The sequence below is a fragment of the Mucor velutinosus genome, assembly GCF_035048745.1.
Source record: "Mucor velutinosus strain NIH1002 chromosome Unknown tig00000041, whole genome shotgun sequence".
NCBI lineage: Eukaryota > Fungi > Mucoromycota > Mucoromycetes > Mucorales > Mucoraceae > Mucor > Mucor velutinosus.
In genome coordinates this window covers 2,308,629-2,323,379 of record NW_027041905.1, presented here as the reverse complement: position 1 = coordinate 2,323,379, position 14,751 = coordinate 2,308,629, and the positions used below count along the sequence as shown (strand labels likewise).

Here is a 14,751-nt window from a genome sequence, read left to right as displayed (position 1 = left end):
AAACCGACCCCCTGATTCTATATTTGCTTTTTTCTTCACATAACTTTGTAATCGCTGAGCAGCTTCAGGCTTTTAATAATAGCAACATCTCGTTTTGGTTTCACTCTGTGGTGGCGGATCAGAATTTGACAATTTTCGTACAGCAAGTCTATTACCTGCTGAATCATATAAAATTGTAGCATAAAGACCTCATTATCAACTCCCTTCAAAAATTTTTGTGGTAAAATGCAATGACTAACAGGAAACAATTTTTACATATTTATTTATCATATTCGTCACTGCGATCTATATCAAGCCAATTGTCTAATTGTGATATCAGCTATTTATATATCATACTCGCTTTCACAAGCAAACAAATACTGCATTGTTGTGTCTAAAAATACCGTTTCTGGCTCTGTGTGGCACTACAGATTTTATCTATAAATGCTATTTTTGCCCTACAAATGCACCAAGTAAATGCCATCGATTTTGCATACTGACCCGATGCTTCGTACTTTTTGCATATTGTGAGACAATGTTTTCTGTCGGGTAGGACAACTAGTGTCACAAGCTTCGCTTTCTTTTTGTCCTAAGATGAAAAATAAGAGAGCTTGACCGTAGTAAGCAAGAATACGTTGTCAACCGAGAAGATCGGTATAATGTGTCCCTTAGCTAATTCAGCGCTTTTTGAGACCAAAATCAACCTTTATTGTCACTCTATCAGACGAATAGCGTAGAAAAATGGCCCCTAATGCTACTTGTTTTTCACAATGGTTGAACATAAGCGAGTAGGAAACATCAAGAGATTGTAAATGCTTTGCCCAAGCATCCTACCAATATATACTGAATTTTCACCTTGTAACTGTTTAATATCCTTTGAGTATAGCCCAGGCTAGTCTGGAACTGAGAATCCAATTTGTTTACAATGCTCCACGTCTGTTTTGATGGATCAATTTGTATACGGACATCCAACATACTTGCATTGCCTTCTAATGCTCAAAAGTATGTGAATCACAGCATAATTTGAATGTACTTGAGCCGTGATTTCTCGCGCTGGAAGTCGTTTTAAGCCGCCGCGATAACGCCAAACAATCTCTTTCTTCGAACCCTTAATTTGGCCAATCTAAAAACTGGGTCTAGCGAAGTATGAATTGAATTCGGCTGGCAAAATGGGTCATGGATATAAGCGGTACTTTTGAAAGCTGACAAGAAGGGAAATTGCGAATGAAAAAACACTTTAGCTTGACCTGAATCCTTTTTTATATTCTGTTATATTTTTTATTTGTAAGATGTGATCGTAGCAACTATGAACCTAAAAAAGAAGCTTATTCTAAAGTTTAAAATTACTTTTCTACGTTGAATAAACATGCTTAACGGTTAAATGGGGTTACATTAGGATCAAGGTGCTTCTGAGTAGTAATTAAGTAATAAATACCAAATCAATATTATTTCTTTTATAGATTTCTATATGAGAGTATCATTTTTTTATTTTCTCCGTAGTTTCTCTTTTCCAATGGTGCCATCAATGATACATTTAAATTTCACGACAAATTTACTTAATCTCGGCTGATCTCGTCTTAAGTGGGAGTGAGCTTGGACAATTCTACTGTATATGGCAAACTAGCCTGTCAATCTCGCTATGCTCGATGACGGCGTCGCCCTGCGGGCTCTTGCCGAAGACACTTTAAATCAAAGACAATAAAAATCTGGCATATCAAGTAGATTATAAACAACCAGTTAATAGTAAAAAAAAAAGGTTATATCAGGGTCAGGAGGGGAAGGTATCCAATCGCTGGTGTTGCTCTTGAGATGGCGGTATAAAGCTGGCCATCTGTAAATATAGGACCTGTGTAAGATCTGCAGCGACGGCTTTAAGATATTGTCATTGCAAAAGACATCTTTATGAGGTAAACTCCCCCAGAAAAGAATAGTTAAGCTATTCAATTGTCCTTTCAATTCCATGATCCCCATTTAATTAGCATTGCAATCATCATTGTTAGCAACAGAAAGGCATTTAGGTCAGCCAGCAGCAATGCCGTCGCCAAAATCGATTCAAACTCAGTCTGTTTTTTTTTTCTGTTCAAGATTGGATAGATTTTGTCTTTTTTCGACGTCTTTAATCTATTCTGTAATCTATTTTACTTTGTCATCCCTTTTCGCATGTCAGACACTAGTCAAGTACATCAACGTTCCTCGCAAGCTGACACTGCGGCTCCACTGTTGTGGACTCATGTGGTTAACTCACGCCGCAAAGGGAACAACAGACAACAACAATCCATCGTCTCTTTCAATCCCACTATCGTCAAACGACCTGTAACGGAAGCAGAGGCCTCGCAACAGGCCATCAATGGGGATACTTCGCCACCTCCTCAGGCGGTTATCCGTCCATTCCTCAAAGGCGTGGAACAGGATTCCGTCTTCATCGATCTGACACCTATCAAGGATCGCAATCTCTTGAACAAGGCTCTTCTTCAATTCAACGAAGCCTCTAATGCTGAAGACATGTATGAAGAATTTCTTGGATACCGGAAACAACCTCGACACTACCTCAACCATGCCTTCTTGGAAACCATGTGGCTGCCCAACAGCGAAGGTCGTAAGACTCTCATTGAAGAAGGTATCACTCTAGAGGATGGCACCTTTGTGAAAGGGTTTGCCTCGTACCATGCTGATGCTACGATTGTGAAACTGACCCTGGAGAATCTTCCTTTCTTGCCGGCCCTTCAGTTGAAGGAGGAAATGGCTGCCCGACTTTCTGCGTTCGGGGATGTCTTGGATCACGGCATCTCGAGAACTGATGGGATCTATCAAGGAGAAGGTTATGCTACACTTAATCTAACGGTTCCTTCCAGCCCTGGTTATGAATGTCAAGAGTTACATCCCGTTGGGAAATCTTGCCCTGGTCATCGCCATTTGGAGAAACTCAGTCGTGTCATTGTCTGGGATTTGACAGCTTCGGATCAAAGAAAAGTTTTACTCCAATGGGATCAAATGCCGGCTTTCTGTCGTAATTGTCAGAGCTCTGAACACTGTCGGGCTGATTGTCCTGACTACAAGAAGTGGGTCCGCTGCCATCATTGCAATGAAACTGGACATGTGGTGAAGAACTGCAGTCGCAATGACAGCCCAAACAAGGTCCGTGCGGTGGAAAACACTCCTGCCAAACCCCGAAAGGGCTCTCAGGTGGCCAAAGAGGGTAAAAAGGGTACTCAGGGTGGCTCCAAAGTAACTCCTGGTGGTGCTCCAGTTGGAAACAAAGGTAATGCCCAAGGAAAAGGCCAGGATGTTGCATCTGGTGGTTCCCAAGGTGATTCCGATAATCGAACTACTGCTACCCAGCAAGGTAGCACTCAAGGTGACGCTGATAGTCAAACAGGTGCTAGAAAGCAGGTAGTTGATAGAGATGTTCAAATGGATGATCTTCCAAAACTCCAAGTTAAAGAAGTCGATGGGAAAGGGGCTTCCAATGATATTATCATGTACGACTCTTCTACCCATTCTGCTAATGAACGAGAGGAGCGCCCTGAACGCCCTGCGAAGAAGATCGGTAAATTTAATGGCGCGGATGATGTTAGTTCTGCCAAACAACAAGCTGCATCTAATGAAGTAGAGACTGGACATCAACTCGGCTTGACAGGCCCTCCTTCACCTCCCCAACATTAATATGATTAATCAGCAAAATACAGTGAAAATAGCCACCCTCAATTGCCGTGGCCTAAAAAAAACAGATAACACCAAAAAAAGACAACAATTTATTAGATATCTTCGAACATTAGGATATGACATCTTAGTGCTTCAAGAAACACATGCAACAGACAACACATTTATAGACATACTCAACACTCAATTTACTTGCAAGTCGAGTCTTTGGACTCAACATTGCGGCATCATTTCCCTCAACACTCATTACTCACTCAAACACATCTCAGAAGGCATTGATGGGGGTCGATTTATCTTGGCTTCCCTTCATCTTACTCGAGACCTGGAAAATTCACCCAATTCACCACCAATAGCAACAATACTTAATATTTACGGTCGTGCGTCCGCTCACACCGACCGATCAGCGTTCTATTCAGAACTCATTGGCACACAAATTGTCAAAGAAACTATTACTACTACAACAAACACCGTCTTTATCATGGGAGACTTCAACTACCAGTACAAGGATCGTCGAGTCGATGGCACCCTCACCAGTGCACCAGTAGAATGGACCGATCTACTCGATGATTACTTTATTGACGTTTTTGGGGAAGACAAACACAACACATGGCATAGTGGAAGCAATTCAGGGATTCTGGATTACATCTTTTGTAGTTCAAACGCCCATCATCTAGTCACTAGCACCAACCAGCAGTATCTGTCTCCTGCCTGGACCGACCATGAACTCTTGGGATTCTCTTTTCGATATCAAGATGCGAATGGCCGTGGCCCTGGTAACTGGAAGGCAAATCCGTTCTTGGCTTGCAACAAAACATTTAGGAAGGCATTGGCAGAATTCCTCATTGATAGTGAGGCGCGTCTGGCAGAAATCAAGCGTTTCTCCACTCCCCAACAACAATGGGATTGGATCAAAGCCGAAGTAAAGATGTTTATCAAACAGTATCAAATGGAGGATTTGAACTGGCGGAAACAACAGCTACACCGACTGCTATCAAAGAGAAACAAGATGATGCGGCATAAGAAGACAAGAGGCTTGGTGTTTCAAGGCTTGGACACGGTTAATCAACAGATTCAATCTCTCCAGCACTCTCTTGCAGAAATAGAGATCTTGAAGGCAGGAAAATTTTGGCGGGAACATGGTGAGAAATCTCCAGGCTTCCTGAAGCGCTCTGTGGTGTCTCGAGAAAATCGTCGTTCAATTGTGGAACTCAGGAACCCTACAACTGGCGATCTATGTCAAGATCAACCTAGCATCTCCAACATTGCTACCAACTTTTACACCTCACTGTTCACACCGGAGGCTCTGGATTCAACCTCCCTCAGTGTTATAATTCGCAACATCCCAGGTCATTTGAAGCTCAACAGCGAGCAGCAGGAATCATTGATGATGCCGATTGATGTGGAGGAACTCTTGACCGATAGCAAGCAGACTCGTCGTTTGAGTAGTCCTGGACCTGATGGATTACCTTATGAAATCCTGTACTTGGTAATGAAATTTCCACCGTTCCATGATCTCATCCAATTAGTCTACAATGAAGCTTTAAAGAAGGGTAAGTTCCCGCCATCTTGGAACGAATCCGTCATGTGTCTGCTTTACAAGAAAGGCGATCCAGCTGAAATGAAGAACTACCGTCCTCTGTCTCTGGCTAATTCAGACTACAAGCTCTTCACTCGCAATATCAACCGTCGAATCATGGAAGTCTCTTCCAACTTGATCAGCCGACATCAGCTTGGGTTTATTCCTGGTCGATTCATTGCTGAAAATGGAATGATCTGCCAGCTCCTAATGGAAGATGCTCAACGGAAATGGTCCATCGCTGAACAACAGGAAAATGATCCTTCCTTTAACACTTTGGATTATGACATCGGTCTTCTTCTGGATCAAGAAAAGGCATACGATCGGGTGAACTTGGAATATTTGAGGAAGGTATTGGGGAAATTTGGGTTTCCTCGCCCTATTATCAAGTGTATCTCCAAGTTGATGGGTGACAACCTCATACGTATCAACATCAATGGCCATCTGTCAACTGAAGTGGCGAAACTTCGAGGCTTGAAGCAGGGGGATCCTCTCTCTCCTGTACTGTACAACTTGGCATTTGAACCTTTTCTGCTTGCAATCCTGCATGATCGCCAATTTCAAGGCTACTTGATGGGTACTGCACGAACAAAACTCCTGTGCTATGCTGATGACGCTTTGGTGTTTATCCATGACTCCAATGATTTGACTCGGTTACAGCTCCATATGGCTCGTTACTGTGCTGCCTCCAACGCCAAGTTCAATAATGCCAAGGTGGAAGCCTTTTCAGTGTCTGGTCGGGATACATGGGATATGTGGGATGGTCCATTATCACAAATGGGTATCACACATCTCCATTCTGTTGAGGACGATGAACCGTTGACCTATCTGGGATTTCCTCTCGTCCAAAGTAGGATTCAGCGAGTTCACTTTATGGGTGCTTTGGTAACAAAGATCAAAACTGCCATCCAGATTCATTCTGGTCGCTCCCTGTCGGTCGTTGGAAAGGCTACAGTGCTGAACTCTCTTTTGCTCTCCAAGCTATGGTACATCCTGCGTGTTACGCCTTTGACTCAAGCTGACTTCAAGCAGCTGCGTTCTCTGGCTATTCAGTTCTTGAGAAGAAACATCTTCCCCGTCATCCCTTGGAAGGTGTGGACTCTACCAAAGGACAAAGGTGGTCTCGGTGTTGTAGACATCCAAATACAAGCTTCAGCTTTGTATTTTCGTTGGCTCCACCCATTACTGGTTCAAGATCAAGATGTCATAGATTCCCATCCTGTGTCGTACCTCTTAAGCTACCACATTCGCAATGTTAATGGTTACCCCCACCATCAAATCCCGCTGCTATTTCCCTCTGCTCGTCGTACTAAGGGGTTGAAAAAGCAACGCACGGGAACTGTCGATATGTTATATCGTACAGTTGACTATCTTCCTAAGTTGTTTGATGCGGCACCGATCAATTCTGCAACTGCCATGGCTCTTCCATTACAGGCGGCTTTCTATGTTCCTCCATCCTCCTCACTGGTTGTTCCTCTTAAAGTCAAAGAGATGATGGTTTCTGATGTATTTCAGTACGATGCCCGGCTTAACTTTGTACATTGGAGAGACACTCGTGACCCTTCCCTCCTCAGGTGGAAGAGAGCTCCTTCAACAGTGTTCAGAGGCCTCGCATCTGGCACTCTTAAATTCCAGCCCTACTTCCTCCCAGTGTGTAATCCAGCCCCTGTAGTAGATCCTGGAGTCTCTTTTGCGCCGCTGGTGGATCAATTTTGTCTGCACGATGGCCAATCTCTTAGAAACGCTCAGGCTTCCGCCAAAACATTTCGTCTGTCTGTACTGTCGTCGGTGGAACAGCCCTTGGTCTTGCAAAATGTCTCTGCTGCTAATTGGAAATTCTTTTGGTCCCTGTCTCTTACCTACATTCAACGTAATGTGATATACCGATTCATCGCAGGCTGTATCCCTTCTAGAAGCAGATTACACTACATGATGCCTGCATTTTTCGAGTCCCACAATTGTCCTGTCTGCTTGTCTCCCAATGAAACTGCCAGCCACCTGCTCTTTGACTGTCCATCCAAAGAAAAGGTATGGCAAGGCGTCATTTTTGAGTTCCTATGGCCCACCACGTCCATCACTGACATCAAAGAGGCTCTTCTGTCCCTGGACTTTTCAGATATCTGGTACTCCCAAGTCAAAGGCATCCATCCATACAGAATCCTACTCATCACCCTGTCTCAAATATGGCTAGCCCATATGCGCTTTGTTTTTGACGGCACTATCTTTGTCCCTGAGGCGATTCTGGTACATATCCACTCCACTGTCCGACAGACAGTGGATGAAGATCAAATCCATTCCCTCTTGTAATTTAGATAGTTAGATAGTTCCTTTTGTTAGTTTAGTTTAGTTTCCATTTATATTTATATTTTTTTCATTTCTCAATTGCACCCGCCTCTTCACTCTGACCTATTACTCTTAGTGTACGCGGCTCAATCAATAAACACAATTTAAAAAAAAAAAAAATCTATTCTGTGATATTCGACTATATGAAATGTGGTTTTCAGACTACGCTTCCTAATACATTCTTGAAGTACTTTTCAAGGCGCTTCTAATGGTACTAATTGTAATAAATGTTTTGACTGAAACTATTGAGCAATTTAATAAATTTGAAATGAGGTTTTTAGCGAAAATAGCCATATTTTGCATATGAAAGTCTCATAAACGTGGTGCCAGAGGTTGCTTTGGATTGAGAGAAACATTTTGATTTGATATATATCATAGTAAAAGCCTTCATTTTCAAGGTGAAAAATGCGATCGTTTGATTTTCGATGAAAACCATGAGGTACCCCTCATGCTTTTTGGTCGATTTTTGGCCATGTTTTTTTTGGCCCAAAAAGTTGAGCAAAGGTATCAGGAAGTTACTACTACTCGAGTGCAATCGTTTAGTCTCATTCCGGTGGCTCATGAAGGTCTACATGTCAGGATATGAAGGCTTGAAAGATGTCAAATTTGCTCATGTATTGCTTTATAGCTTATATGTACATGGCATAAAGCACATCTTTGGTAGCTGAAATCTTCTGGAAGGGCAGTTCTGCAGCCTGTGCAATTTCCAATTCGAATATGAGGCATATTGATTTTGATAAAGCCAATTTATGAAAATTTTGATGCGTTTTGTTGTTGGTATAGTAAGCTTGATAATAAAGGAAATAAGAAACCGAATTTGCTGATTAAACACTATGGTTTTACACCTTTGCTTGTATATATAGTTAAGATGACAACCACTTGATTAATCAACGCAACCGCATAGCCCTCTACTTTGCAAGCTATCATTGCTGATTTCTATTCAAGCTTAGAAGGTGAATTTAAAAGCATTGGTCATTACCTTCTGCCTGTATGCACTTTTTGGGCCCGCATTGTCAATTACATACCATGGTCAAAGTGTTCTTAATTCTCGGTGTAATTTATTAGGCTCGTTACATGATCAGACTGGATATGGCATTGATAAGCTTAGACATTGGATCAAAAAGCCTCGTGCCATTGTAACGGTGACTGTTTTGCATGTGTTCAGATCAATGGATCAAGCAATAAAGCAACATGTGGAAGCCACCCAAACACATTCGTGATGAATCGCCAAGTCTTTCCACAGGAAAAGAGACATCATCTAGTCACAGTATCTCGTTTGGGGTTATAAGGCTACAATGACAAGATTGAAAACGTAGCCTAGATGCAATCTGATGTGATAAATGAAACAGAAATAGAAGCATGTCCAGCTGTGCGTTTCTGTTGAAACACCGTCCGAGAACGAAGACGTAGAGGGAGGGCGAGAGAAACAGTTGCTACTCAAAATTTTCATGTCAAACAAAAAATTCTTTTTTCTGTTAGTTCTTTGTATAGTTCCATTATACTCTATTTCGAAAAATGTGTAAAGTTGAATAAATGCTTATAATTCTTGGTAATTTTATGTTTGTTAATTTGTTGCCTCATATACATGTATAGCTGGAAAGAAGAAAGCACAAAAGATGTCATTGTCTGACTTTTTAGCCAACGATAGTGAGTGGATATTGTAAATGTATAAAGATGAATGTATACTGATATCTGCCTCCTTATCTGCTCTTGCGTATAGCCACTGGTGGTTCGTCTTGGGCTGATGATGTCGCCGACCTTCCCTCTGCTCGTAAGTATTTAATCATTCCTTGGAATGAGAGACAACTGTTATTAGCTTGGGAAATGATATATCCAATGAAAAGATGTCTTACTAATATGCTTGTATTATCCTTAATTTCAATTCAATCTTACTATTAGCTGCTGGTAAGGAAGAGAGCATTTACTACTATTGAACAGTGCGTTTAATCGTTTTTATTTCAATTCACCAGGCAAAGAAGACAGATCTGATTCTTACGCTTCTCGTGGATTCAGTGATCGTGGCGATCGCAGCTATGGTGGCAATGACCGTAACTATGGTGGCAATGATCGCAGCTTTGGTGGTGATCGTGGAGGCGACCGCTATGGTAAATCAAATTCATGCGCATTGAGAATAGAAGAAGGAAGAGTTGAGGGCTGACATATAATCTCTGATAGAACGTAGTGAACGTGGTGGCTTCGAACAACGTGAGCGTTCTTTCGCTCCCCGTGCCCCTGTTGATCTCCCCACTCAACCTCCTTATACTGCTCATGTTGCCAACTTATCGTTCGATGCTACTGACGATGATTTGACTGATTTGTTCAGCAACTTGAAGATCTCCAAGATTCGTCTTGTGAAGGATCGTGAGACTGAAAGATCAAAGGGTTTTGGTTATGTCGAATTTGAGGATGTTGAGTCTCTCAAGGGTGCCTTGGAATTGTCTGGCGAGAGTGTTCAAGGACGTAATATTCGTGTCAACGTTGCTGAGCCACGTAAGTAGTGTCAAATGTGAGAAGGATGAATTAGAGTTGTAGTAACAGAGCTACTTTTCATAGCTCGTGATGGTGAGCGTGTCCGTCAACCTGATCGTACTGATGTCGATTCATGGCGTCGTACTGGTCCCATTGACCTTCCCGAAGCTCCTCGTCGTGAATTCAGAGATGGCGGACGTGGTGGTTTTGGTGGTCGTGGTGGTCGTGGTGATACCTCTTGGGGTCATAGTGGCCGCGACAGTTTTGGTAGCCGTGGTAAGTTTGGACTTAAACATTAAGCAAGTAATACAAATGTTGATAACATATGAATATTGGTTTTTAGATCGTCCTTCCGAGCGCCCTCGTCTCAACTTGAAGCCTCGTACTGTTGACTCTGCAGCATCTGCAGCTCCCAAGTCTACCGGTAGTAAGCCTGATCCTTTCGGTGGAGCTAAGCCTGTTGATACTGATAAGGCTTTGCATGATATTGAAAAGAAGCATGAAGAGCCCAAAAAAGCCCAAGAGTAAAATCATACAACAACCACAAAATGAAATGAGGGATACGATCCATAAGATTGAACACATTCATCGGCATCTAAAAGCACATTAAGCATCATTTCCTTCATAATAAAGCCAATATAGATACTCAAACATGTTTTCAGTTGATTTGATACCACGTTTTCTTTGTTTACTGTTGATTGTAATCTGAATGCAGAAAATGGCCTAAATTAGCGTGCGGTTGTTCAATCAGACTCACAAAAGTGTAGTGATTTCCTATTCACTATCGCAATTCTCGTTCCTGTCCCTTGGCTTCTTAATATGAAATCAAGCTAAAAAGCTTAAATAGGTTATTGTGATTGCTCGGCACTTGAATCAATAAACGAAATGACGCTTTTCAAGTTAAGTAACTTGAACAAAGAATCGGGTATGCTTGATAGATAATGGAATATGTATATTAATTGCATATTAAATGCGGTTCAATACCATACACTTCATTTTCAGAAGAGATACTTTCTTGTTGCTCAATGGATCAGATCAGTAACCAAAATCTGTAACCATAGCAACCAGATGTCAAATCAATAGGATGTTGCAAGAGGCATTTGCATGTAGTTCACGGCAATGAGAAATGCACTGTCTACAGGTAACTAAGACTAAATCACGCAGAAGGCTTTTACGGCGTCCAATTTTCCAAGGACCGATCTCTTTTGCCTTGATATGTAAGATTGATAAGAATTATGATGTCAAGCTGCTAAAGCGCAACATGGTCCCCACTTTAAGCTTACCCTTTTCGACATTTTTAAATAGCCGCAGATACCCGATGTAACAAACGTCATGTAAATGTAGCATGTAAATTAGATGTCAAAGACTATTATAAATGTCATGAGAAATAGACCGAAAGAAGAAAAATAGGTGATAAATAGCAATTTTTTTGTTTACTTTTCGAAATAATGATTTATAATACGATAGTTTAATCTTTAGGTTTCGGATTAATATCTATTTCCTTTTTCCAGAAAGTTATTAGTTTATCAAAATCTTTATACTTTGATTTGACCCCGCAGACGGAGTCTTTGGAAATGATAATGAAGACAACAGTATAAATAGAGCTCCATAATTTGATCCAAATTCTGATTTCCTCATATCAATCTATTCAAACAACACACACAAACATATACAGCATGCCTTCTCTCGAAAAAGTCGCTATCATTGGTTCCGGTAACTGGGGTTCTGCTATTGCCAAGATTGTTGGTACAAACACTGCTCGTCACATTGATCTATTCGAACCTACCGTTCGTCAATGGGTATTCGAAGAACAAATCGATGGTAAAAATTTGACAGACATCATCAACGAGAAGCATGAGAACATCAAATATTTGAAGGGCATTGCTCTTCCTCATAATGTTATTGCTGTTCCTGATGTGGTCAAGGCTTGTGAAGGTGCCACATTGGTCGTTTTTGTCGTTCCTCATCAATTCATTCATGGCATCTGTGAAAAGATGAAGGGCCATTTGGCTCCTAATGCCCGTGCTATTTCTCTCATCAAGGGTCTCGAAATCACTGCCGATGGCACCCGTCTGTTTTCCGAAGAAATTTCTCGTATCTTGGATATCCCTTGTGCAGCTTTAAGTGGCGCCAACATTGCAAATGAAGTTGCTATGGAGAAGTTCTGTGAATCTACTATTGGCTGCCCCAACATGGAAGATGGTATGACCTTCAAGAAGCTGTTCGATACTCCTTATTTCCGTATCAATGTTATTCAAGATCATGTTGGTGTCCAACTTTGTGGTGCTCTCAAGAATGTTGTTGCCGTAGGAGCTGGTTTCTCTGATGGTCTTGGTCATGGCAGCAACACCAAGGCTGCTATTATCCGTTTAGGTCTCATGGAAATGCGCAAATTTGGCCAAACTTTCTTTGGTGATGCTGTTCAAACTGAAACTTTCTTTGAATCCTGTGGTGCTGCTGATTTGATCACTACATGTAATGGTGGCCGCAACAGAAAGGTTGCGGAAGCATTTGTTTTGACTGGTAAACCCATCGAACAATTAGAAACTGAGCTGTTGAACGGTCAAAAGCTCCAAGGTACCTTAACAGCTCAAGAGGTGAATCAATTCTTACAAGCCAGAAACATGCAACACGAGTTTCCTCTCTTCAATACTGTCTACCGTATTGTGTATGAAGGTGTTTCTCCTGAACTTATTACTGTTGATATCTAAAAAGTCGAAATTGCAATGAATTCAGATACCTTTTTGTAAATAATTAGAATAATTTCAATATTTTAGACAAATTTTTATAGACGATTAATAAAAATAACTTACTTATTTATTTATCTCAAGGTTTAATATCTTTTTCTTTTCTTAAGTACCTCTTCTCATGTTTCAAAAGTATCGCAGTGCTTCTTTACGTGTTAGGGTCCAAAATTACCAAATTAGAAAATGATTTGACATTTATGCTCCGCTCAGGGGCAGAGAAGGTTTTCGTACTGTAGATGAAGCTCCTCTACAGGGCTCACCTCATATTTCATGAAAAGATTACAGTAACCCTACATAAATGCAATGCACTAAGACCTTTTTTTTTTTGGCTAATCTAACCAGGGCCAGGTGAGATTCTGTTCAGTTGGATCTGCATAAGATTAAACATATTTATTTTGGCAGAGATTGCTAAGTGTGCGACGCACAGCAGCTAAAATGTTCTTCAACTAATTCCATTAGGCTTCGTGTTCTAATATTCTTCTATTAACGTTTGTCTTGACTTAGTTTTCAAGAATTAGCAGCAAATGGAGCTACACACACCTTAAGATGTTTTATTAATGTGGTACATTCCTCTCTCCGTATATAGTGACTTTTTCCAATTTACATTTGCAATATGAACACATGCGAATTCACAGATACAAAATTTGATACGAAGACTACCCGCGCCAATTTTATCTTCTCTCAAGAAAACGATAAAGAACCAAAATATGTATATCGCTTAGATGCAGAGAATTTCGAGATCAGGAACAGTGATAATAGCAATTATTTCCAGTTGAATTGTACAAATGTAGACGAAAAGGTGAACTTTCAACATGCGAATCATTTCTACTTGAATGAAAGGCTATATGTTTTTATCGCTGCCAAGTCAATTGATGGGCTGAACTCTGTTATATATCTTGTTGACACCTCAAAAAAGCCAGCTGTTCAACAACTCGTATTTAATAGACAAATCAAAGGGATTGTAACTAACATTTTCGTATCAAATGCTCTCAAGGTTCGTTCTTTATGAGTTTATTTCGAGAGAAGTTATCTAAAATGATTAAAAATAGAACGACCAGAAAGAAGATTACTATATTGTTACGATTGGCACCCTAGATTCTGCTGTTTATGTGTTTAGAACAACCGCTGAAATGACCCTTGAAAAGCAAGCCTTGACATGTGCATTGTTGAGAACTGATGCAAGAAATGCAATAACTCAGCAACTGATCGTTCTTGATACTCAGTCCAAATCACCAGCAGATGTTTACATTTTGTGTGGAGGATCAAATGGCATCATTGACATATTCCTCATGAAAGGTGACAGCAAGATTGAAAATGAGCCTGAAGTCGAGTTCAGAAGGCATCACCTGTTAAAACTACCGTCAAACCGTAAATAGGCATTCAAGTGTCTGGAAATATGACGGAAGTACTGATTATTATTGATTTAGTGCCTATTGTATCGATGCAATGCCACAAATTCACTGATCAAGAAGTTTTGTTAGCCATCAGCCAAGAACTGTATAACCCAACTCGAATCAGTCGATCTATCGAACCTTCTGTATCCGTTGTTAAGTTCAATACACACAAACTGATGGGAAAGGACGTTCGTTCAATGACGTTCAAAAGTGGAACACACATAATCCGCAAAGAAACCATGATAAAAGGTACGCCAAATATCTATATTTATATGCCACTGCTAATGCGTATTACGCAGAGCCCTTTTATGTATGGACTTGCTATGCGGATAAAGATGGTGGCCAATTTATGCTGACTCAATATGAATTTGACACGAAAAAATTTGAATTTGGCGATAGAACAAACACATTTCTACCGCAAGCAAAAGGAAAGGCTCTAGACATTCAGCAAGTGGCCGTTTTTGATAAAGATTCATGCCTCGTCCTTGGTAAAGAAGCCTTGCAAAAGCTGAAATCAGCAAACCCGCAGCTCAGAAAACGCAAAAGGCAACTTTCGACATGAAAAAAGTGTATTTCTGAATCC

The 14,751-nt window shown here is 40.9% G+C and overlaps 5 protein-coding genes across 5 annotated transcripts; all 5 read left to right on the top strand.

The window, feature by feature from the left end:
• Positions 1 to 2,139: 2,139 nt before the first annotated feature.
• ATC70_000946 (uncharacterized protein) lies at positions 2,140 to 3,642 on the top strand (the record flags this gene model as incomplete). The annotated part of the gene is made up of 1 exon (XM_064820352.1): positions 2,140 to 3,642. One exon carries the CDS (start codon positions 2,140 to 2,142, stop codon positions 3,640 to 3,642), a length of 1,503 nt encoding a protein of 500 aa, XP_064684272.1.
• Positions 3,643 to 4,117: 475 nt separating this feature from the next.
• ATC70_000945 (uncharacterized protein) lies at positions 4,118 to 7,522 on the top strand (the record flags this gene model as incomplete). Its single annotated transcript, XM_064820351.1, has 1 exon — positions 4,118 to 7,522. The coding sequence occupies one exon, from the start codon at positions 4,118 to 4,120 to the stop codon at positions 7,520 to 7,522; it is 3,405 nt and encodes a 1,134-aa protein (XP_064684271.1).
• Positions 7,523 to 9,073: 1,551 nt separating this feature from the next.
• Positions 9,074 to 10,555, top strand: ATC70_000944 (uncharacterized protein; the record flags this gene model as incomplete). The annotated part of the gene is made up of 8 exons (XM_064820350.1): positions 9,074 to 9,077; positions 9,152 to 9,205; positions 9,279 to 9,329; positions 9,458 to 9,463; positions 9,529 to 9,663; positions 9,734 to 10,048; positions 10,112 to 10,303; positions 10,371 to 10,555. 8 exons carry the CDS (start codon positions 9,074 to 9,076, stop codon positions 10,553 to 10,555), a joined length of 942 nt encoding a protein of 313 aa, XP_064684270.1.
• Positions 10,556 to 11,703: 1,148 nt separating this feature from the next.
• ATC70_000943 (uncharacterized protein) lies at positions 11,704 to 12,738 on the top strand (the record flags this gene model as incomplete). Its single annotated transcript, XM_064820349.1, has 1 exon — positions 11,704 to 12,738. The coding sequence occupies one exon, from the start codon at positions 11,704 to 11,706 to the stop codon at positions 12,736 to 12,738; it is 1,035 nt and encodes a 344-aa protein (XP_064684269.1).
• A 649-nt stretch (positions 12,739 to 13,387) lies between these two features.
• ATC70_000942 (uncharacterized protein) lies at positions 13,388 to 14,730 on the top strand (the record flags this gene model as incomplete). Its single annotated transcript, XM_064820348.1, has 4 exons — positions 13,388 to 13,768; positions 13,824 to 14,142; positions 14,202 to 14,417; positions 14,468 to 14,730. 4 exons carry the CDS (start codon positions 13,388 to 13,390, stop codon positions 14,728 to 14,730), a joined length of 1,179 nt encoding a protein of 392 aa, XP_064684268.1.
• Between the last annotated feature and the right edge of the window lie 21 nt (positions 14,731 to 14,751).